Source organism: Echinops telfairi, unplaced genomic scaffold (genome assembly GCF_000313985.2).
Source record: "Echinops telfairi isolate 266 unplaced genomic scaffold, ASM31398v2 ScPeMD7_5592;HRSCAF=6446, whole genome shotgun sequence".
Classification (NCBI taxonomy): domain Eukaryota; kingdom Metazoa; phylum Chordata; class Mammalia; order Afrosoricida; family Tenrecidae; genus Echinops; species Echinops telfairi.
In genome coordinates, this window is record NW_022109491.1 from 6581633 (window position 1) to 6590079 (window position 8447).

The 8447-nt window shown below is 45.2% G+C and overlaps 1 protein-coding gene across 1 annotated transcript in view; it reads right to left on the reverse strand.

Annotated features, from left to right (window-relative positions):
- Positions 1-1951: 1951 nt before the first annotated feature.
- The window catches only part of PARD6B (par-6 family cell polarity regulator beta), a 20728-nt gene continuing 14232 nt past the window's right edge, over positions 1952-8447 (reverse strand). Inside the window, exon 4 of the mRNA XM_045295484.1 lies at positions 1952-4984. Coding sequence (XP_045151419.1) covers positions 4155-4984 — 830 coding nt within the window. The 3' untranslated portion in view covers positions 1952-4154. The remainder of the gene's footprint in view (positions 4985-8447) is intronic.

Genomic DNA, 8447 nt, shown 5'->3' on the forward strand with positions numbered 1-8447 from the left:
TTTTTTTTTTTGATAGCAGTTAGGGCGCCGTATAAGTGATCTTAGAATAGCTAGGAGGCATGGCTACCTTTTGTTCTGCCTTATAGGTAACCAGGCACCCCCCCCCCCCCACCAAGTGTTAGGCTGCAACAATAGCCAAACAGCCAAGTCCAGACCTGCCCTTTCTTAAAAGCACCATCTTTCCGAGCCTGTGTTTGGAAGGGTCCAGCTGAACTCATCGATAACTACTCTTAAGACGCTACCGGGGAGAGAGGGTAAAAATGAGGACCTAATGTCGGGGGTTTAAATGGAGAGAAAATGTTTTGAGAAACGATGTACAAATGCGCTTTACACAATTGATGTGTGTATGGATTGGGATAACAGTTGTATGAGCCCCTAATAAAATGTTAAAAAAGAAAAGAAAAAAAAAGACGCTATCACCCAGAATCACACCTTCTAGGATTTGAAAGATGGGAGAATCAAATAAGCAATGGCTTTCGCCAGTTGCTACTAAATATCACTTCTGAGTACTTCAAGCAGACGTACCTAACACCGGGTCTGGCTTCTTCTTAAAACTAAAGGCCATATGCTCTTACCCAGAATTGGGAATTTGGCAGTGGCAGGGCTATGAAGCGCCAACAACATTGGAATCCCATGTTGAGGGTTAAAGGGAGGTTTTATTTCCATATTTCTATTTCTGGGAGGTCATGGAAGCCCAGAGATACGTACCAAGCACAGCAAGAACCCAACCTATACCCATGCAGCGATATGAAGAGCTCCACGTCCGTGATGCTGACCTTTATGCTCACAGGGTTTAAAATGCTTTTTATTGGGGGAAGGGAAGTGCAAGAGGTCTTTCCAAATTGCTAAGAAGTGGGTGCAGAGATCAGCTAAGCCAATGCACTCATTCACTGCCATGGAGTCGATGCCAGCCGATGGCAGCCCTGTAGACAAGGTCGTTCCCATGTCTCACCCCTTACTGGGAGTAGAAAGCCCAGTCTTTCTCCTGAGGAATGGCTGGTTTCCGATTGCCCGCCTTGCAGATTGCACCCCATCACGTCACCACTGTTGCCACCAGGGCTCCATCAGCCAATGACAAGGGGGACTAATTTGGGATTCGATCTCTCTCAGGATGAAGGTTTTTATTTCGGGTCCTTTAAATATTTCAGTACAAACTTTATTCAATCCATTACCTCAGCCACCACCACCCTCTCCCAACAAAACCCCACCAAGTTCACTGGCTCATAATGACTATGGGAAAGAGCAGAATCGCCCGTGGGTTTCTAGGCTGTAAATTTTTTAGGGGACTAGAAGCTTCATCTATCTCACCCGGAGTGGCTAGTGAGTTCAAACTGCCAATTCATAACCCACCACACTACCATGGCTCCTTATCTATGTAGGATGGTAATAAACGTTAACTCCATGAATTAGAATTCTAGAATACAATGAACTGTCTCCTTACAAATTATTTGTCTTGTTTTAAATCATCTTTGCCCATGTTCAAGATAACTTTAGGTGACTAGCAGGCCTAATCTTCCCCTTTCAGAACAAACTAATTTTCATGTCACCTTCTAATCTATTGCCATATACAATGGGGGGAAAATCTCTTGATTTTTTTCTTCAAACGTTTGGGAATCCATTGTATATTTTCATCTACGGTTGCAGTAAATTTACAATTTCTCTTTTAATAAAAGTCATGGAAGAATCTTGTTCTAACTTAGCCATTTTCTCCCTATCCATTTAGGTAACGGGTGCTTGGTAAGCACTTAGTGATTTTTTCATATTTCATATTTTAAAACAAGAAAGTAGCCTTTATACAAGTCTATTTTTATTTGTAAAAATAATATACAACTAAAGCTAATTTGATTATTTAAAATCAAAGGCCATTCAGTGATAATGTACATTTTGTAATAAAATTGTAGTAAAATACTGACATTTGATAGTTTAAACAAAGTATATCATTCATGTAAAATCATGTTGTAGCATGTAAAATTTAATTAGAAAATTCATAGTTCACAAAAGTACATATATTTTGTTGACAGCTCATGAGAACATTATCATAAATTTACATAAGAAACAACAAAATTCACAGTCAGGCTTGACATTTAGTACTAAAAAATTTGGGGCTGAATCCACTGATACATTGGTTAATAAGGTACACATGAAATAATCAATTCACACCGCCAAGGGATTGATCTCTTATTATAGAACTGAGACCTTCTGGTTTTACAATAAGGTCTAGAATCAATGATTTCACCAGTAATTTAAATGACAATGATCTAGTTGAAAACATCCCGGACATAAACTCTTAGCGGGATAATTAAAATAGGAAGCACTAGCAGCTTTGATTTCCTTTCATGAGTGCATGTACAAGATACATTTTGTATTTTACAGTTAAAATTCATACAAAAAGCCAAGCCCTGAAGTTAGTTCCCACCCCCTGGAGAGGAAACTTTAGATGTTAAAACTTTATCTTAAAAAAAGAGAGAGGTAGTGTGTGAAAGCATTCTTACTTAAATGTTGAACCCTGCACCATTTAAGGTTAGAAATGAAACTGAACTTCCTAAATACTAACATCGTCCTGTCACCCCAGAGTCAAAGTTCTAGGACTCACAGATGCGAAAGCTGGAAGATCACTTACAAACAAAAAACGAGAGTGGTAAGTGGTTTTTTTATCAATGGAAGCATTTCAGTGCCTTCAACAACAACAAGTACTTGGCATTACATGATGTGCAGTCAGTTAATGGTGTAGTGATAATATGTTTAGTGGTAATAATGTGGACAAAATACATTTAAGTATTCTGAGTCAAGTGATTTTCATTTAATCAAAGATTTTCATTTCTTCTTGTAATTTTACCCTAGAGAAAATATCCTTCAGAGAACGGAGTCAGTTGAGTTCTTCATTGTTTAATAGCACACAGTTGTTATAATAAAGATATTCAGACTAGCCCTACCATAAAATTAGTTAATAAATAACTCTGGGCAGAATGTTCATAAGCCACCGGGCAACTTATGCACACCATCACAAGCCTTAATTTCTATATACAAGCATACCGCAGTGTTTGTGCACATTGTACCATGATACGCACCGAAGAAAGCAGGCCAGGAACGAGCGGTAGCAGCCTCCCTCTTCCTTGGTCTAAGTGGGTGCATTGGAAAGCAATAAATAGCCTCGTGAAATTAACAGTGATCAATGCTACCTGTCAAAGTTTCTTATAAAGTATAGGCAGTGTTCCTAGAAACCCCATGAAAGAAAATCCAATATTGTGTGCATAAAAAGTACACAAGTTTGCCCTGTGTGTAAAAAAAAAAAAAATTATCTTAATTTACGTGGGTTTCTTTTTTCATTGAAAACAATTCAAACTAGTCAAATACATTGTGAGAGTACAAAAGCACACTGATGAGACACACACACACACACACACTCAAAACAACCCAGGAATGTTTTCCAGTGGAAGTGGGCATGAGGACAGCAGGCTAGAGGAGAGCGTCTCCCACCTAACTGACCAGCGGGCCTGCTTGTAGTCTGCAAATATGTCCGCTCCAGGATGGACAACTGGTGCAGGCTTTCGTCACCCAGAACCAGGGCCTCACTATATCAGCATGAGACGCAACTCCTAAACACAGCCAATTGATCTGATTTCTTAAAAGGACTTAGGAAATAATTGGTTACAATTAGCAATACAGGAATGTTTTTTTTTTAAAAAAATCACAAATAAGATGCTGGGAACGTAGGAAGGTAGCGATAAAGAGATCAAACCAAACTTCCTCACATATTTAAGAAAACAAACAAACAAAACACAGTCCAAGAGAAAAGTAGCAAGGCTCTATACAGCAGGTTCCATGTGCAACCTCTTCAAACGGAAATGACCTGCTCTTCTCCCACACAGAGCTCTGAAAACATGCTCCACAATCCAGTTTTCCAGACACAACAGCAGAAGCACATGATTCATCGGCAGCGGGCAGCCCTGCTGCTCCGCCTGCCACTCACCCCGATCCACCCAGGTTCACATTATCCAACGATCCAGTGATCATCTTAACACAGCTTTTAAGCTCGCAGTCTTGTTTGCATGCCTGCTCCCATCGTGGGTGCGGAGGTATAGGCACGCCTTCAACTCACCAAAGTGACAAGTCCCTGTGGCATCCTTTCCCGGAAACCCCCCAGCTGTGCGGGTTCATAGCGTTATGATGGTTCCGTCTTCCTCTAAGAGTTTTTGATCGGGAGCACGTGTTTCAGACTCGGTGTTGGTGCCACTCGCTACAGGAGCCAAGTTCACTTCACGAGCAGGAATACAGCCATTCTGCCCATGCTCAAAAGTGAGCTCGATTTGTGTCAGTGACTCCAGGCTCTGGGCCGTCGGGGTGGCTTTGGGGATCTGCTGTGGCATGCCATTGTCCTCGATAATGATGTCGTCCTCCTCGCTATCTTCATCCTCGGGCTCGAAGCTGGGCTCAGCCTGCTGGGAGTAGCTGAGCAGGCTGTTGTCAGTGGACTGGCCAGAGCTGCCAGAAGTCCGGCTGTTGCGAACCACGTTATTCCTCTGGTTGGCGGGCCTCACGGTGATGATGAGGTTGCGGCTGTTGGCGATCATCATGTCTGTTACTTGATCGAGACTCTTTCCCGACACTTCGATGCCATTGACTTCCAAAACCTCGTCGTTCACAGCCAGCAGCCCAGTGCTCTGAGCCAGGCCTCCGGGGACAAGCCTGGAGATGAAGATCCCCGGAACCTTCTCTAAGCCGTGTGGTGTGACCCGGACGCTGGAGCCGTCCCGGATGTAGAAGCCGAGGGGTTTCTCCGTGCCGTACTTGTACAGCCGGACCCTGCGGTGTGTTTCTGGGAGGATGTCCACGTCTATGATAGAAGACACAGGTCTGAAGTCCTGGGGCATACTGATGACAATGTGCGGCTTTTTCCTGTGGTTGTCAGGACGCAGGACGTTGGTCAATACATTCTTCTTCTTGGTGAGTGTGTCTGTGCCAAAAGCACTGTAGTCGGCTTCCTCTGTTTGAAACGAAAACAGAACAATGACAGACATGCTGCTTTAAGAAGAAAACAACATGCACAGCCGCCACCGCTTATTTATCTGCAGCTCAATCTGTACAGAGAGGATATCTGAAATGCTTTCAGTACATCAACAGACTAGTTAAATATTAGCTTATTCTAATCAGTTCATGATGGGAGTGTGAAGATTCAGACATGCCATACCCAAAAGAGCCACTAGGGGGACCTCGCGGGCACCTCCCCCCCCTAAAAGGAACAGTTATTAGGATGATCGTTGAACATAAATGCAGAAAAGCAGGACTCAGAATGGGCACGAGTATCTTGCCCATCACCTTATTAGCTGCAGCAACGGCTGTCTGTGGCAACACGTTTTCACCATGGGAGACAAGAAAAACAAAGTATGTTGTTTTTAGCGATAAAGAGATCAAACCAAACTTCTTCACATATTTAAGAAAACAAACAAACAAACAAAACACAGTCCAAGAGAAAAGTACAACTAGTACAACTAGTACAACTCTAATACAACTAGTACAACTCTCTAGTACAACTCTCCTTTTAGAAAGAGCCAAACCAAGCGAGCAAGCATGTGAAGTGGGTGCAAATCAAATACAGGAATTTGGTCTTGGCAACAACAATCATGCATCCCCGGCCCCTGGGCTTTCTGGGGGAACTTTCAGACTGTCTGTCCCCATTTCTAGAGGGACGGAGGTGTAAGGGTTTGGATTTCCTGCCCGTGAAGGGCGGCAGTGCGCTGGCATCTTGTGCTTGGTGGGGACAGGGTCACCAGGGGTGGGAAGGTCTCTGGTAGCCTGGGGAAGGTGCACAGTTGCAGCCCCTCCCCTCCCCACGGCCCTATCTCACAGGGGCTGTGGGGAATCATGGAGTAGACTACACCTGAGTTTTCAAGAGACCCAGAGAGCCAGTTTTTATGTAAAACCATTCCTATTTAAATGCTGACAATTAAAAACAAACTAACAAAACCCTGTGAGGGTTAAATAACACATCTGGGGACTAAAATCATTACACCCAAACCCAACTCTCTCTGCTGTCAACAAGGACAAACAGCCCGGGAATGACTGGGCAGGGGGAGACCGGCTATGGACAAGAACTTCAGCAGAAAGCCGGGGAGTGGGGGCACGAGGACGTCAGCAGCAAAGAGGAACATCGAAATCACGTTTTTAAAAGCCGTCACCCATGTGTCTGAATGCACAAGCTGTCAGGTACGGATGACGGTGTAAAGTCAAAAGCCAGGGCCGTAAGGACGAAATAAAAACAGGAACAGCACAGATGGGGGGATGGCTGCAATCTTCATGAAGGGATGGAACGACTGAATTGCAGGGTAAGTGAATGATATGCCAGCAAATGATGGAAAAACAAGACAGTGACAATCAGAGATAAAGGGCTCTTCTCACAGAAAGGTCCCAGTCCCGCCAGCACCTGTGAATGCGCGGGGTGCCCCAGGTCAGCACCCAGAGGGTACCGCATCACAGTCAGCCTGACTGCCTAACACTCACAATCCCAAAGCAGATACTGCTGTCCGGAGTCTGACTCAGTCTGACCCTAACCCGGAGGGCTTCCCAGGCTGTGGATGTTTACACAAGCAGATGGCCGGTCAATGTCCCTCCGGTCATTGTCCCTCCCGAGGTAGGGCTCATGGGCTAGAGAAGCTGGCCTTCTGGCTAGCTGCCGGCTACTTTAACTGCAGTGCCACCAGGCTCCTCACGGCTTTGCCTACTGAATGAGAAGCGTCATGTTGGTGTCAAACTGCCGTTCCTGGTGCTACTTAAAGTCTTCCACGGGAGCCTCAGAGGAATTCAAGACTGAGGACTTAGTTTTTGCTATGGCTACCCCGCCCCAATACTTTGGGTGCTCGTTTATAAAGTATTTACATCAAGTTCTTACTGGCAAAGAGGTCTTTGTAATTGGGCTTTGAAAATAAATCCATGAACACAACAATATTTCTTTGGCAAGAGTTGGCCAAAATACTATCAAAAACAGTTGTCTATTGAGTGTTTTCTCAAAACGGAGTATTTTCACTGAAAAAAATAATCTATAATGAAAGCCTATGTAACCGGGAGGAAGCACATTCCAGACCACACAAACTAAGAAGACAACCAGTTGCCCACATACCTACTCCTGGGAAACCCGACCCAAACAACCCCAAATCTGCATAATTTGGCAGCCCCGCCAGACTCCCTTTGAATGCTCTCTGCCTAATTCTCAAGAGCAGTGTGCCCAGGCACAAAGGCACCTTTGTGCTCCCATCTAGCTAATCAGTTTCCAGCCACTGGGAAAAGAACCATTCTGGCATGAAGCCAGGGCCGCAGGGTGTTCGCTGAAAGTGTAAAGGTGAGTGTCCACGGGGAACGGAGCGTGGACCGGAGCACACGGCCTGGGACTGACTGCCGAAGGAGGGCACTGTGGAAACCCCAGGCACGAATACAAAGCCAGGTTGATGCCCCCGCCGGTGACAAGCTTACGTACCGGCCGTCCCCAGCCAAGTGGAACAGCCGAGGACCCACCCCAGAGGCTTCCCAACAGTCAAATCACCTCCCTCACCTCCTTGCACAAAAACAGGCTCCCGGATGCCCTCTCAGGAGCCTTTCACGCTTCAAACAAACAAACAAAAGTTACTGCATGGCAACCCCACAGGGCAGGGTAGGAATGGTCTCCGGTGAGGCCCCATCATCTTTCTCCCAAGAAGTGGCTGGTGGTTTCGAACTGCCTACCTTGTGAACTGCAGCCCAACGTGTAACCACTAGGCCACTCTTTAAAGTGATTCTGAAAGCCTGGTCCCCTTCCCTCCCAGAGTGCAGGCAAGTCAGAGAACTGGACCACATGGGGCCGGAGTGGGCGGCAGGCACAGATAACCAAACGTGACGGCCCGCCATAAGTTAAAGGCAAACCTGAAAAGCCAAACTCCCCTGCACAGTAACAAGCAACCGTTCGTTCCTGGTATCGGCGTCAAGGAAGCTCAGCACCACGGCCCGTTTGATGGTCAGGATTTTGGAAGGCAGGGAAACATTAAAGAATTTCTTCAGCGTTCAAATCCAGGCCCTAACAAACAAACCCTTTCTATAAAGAGTCAGAGAACCAGTGTTTTAGGTGCTGCAAAGACAACATGTAAATGAGCTTGGTTGTTTTCCAGTAAAACTTTATTTATAGAAACAGGCCGCCTTGTGGACTCCACCCAATATTTGTTCTAGTCCAAAAGAGCTCAATGAAATCGATTTGGCACACTTGAAAATGGACAGACATCATTTAAAGGAAGATTCAAATTTTAAAGACTTTTCCTGTTAAGAAGAACCAATCACCAGATATTCAACACATGACTGCGTGCTTCTACAGTGCTGTGGAACAGCGTGAAGGAGGCCATGCTGTGTGTGTGTGTGTGTGTGTGTGTGTGTGTCTTCCCTGGTTTGAGGGAGATACATACTCTCACACGACTGCGTGCTTCTACAGT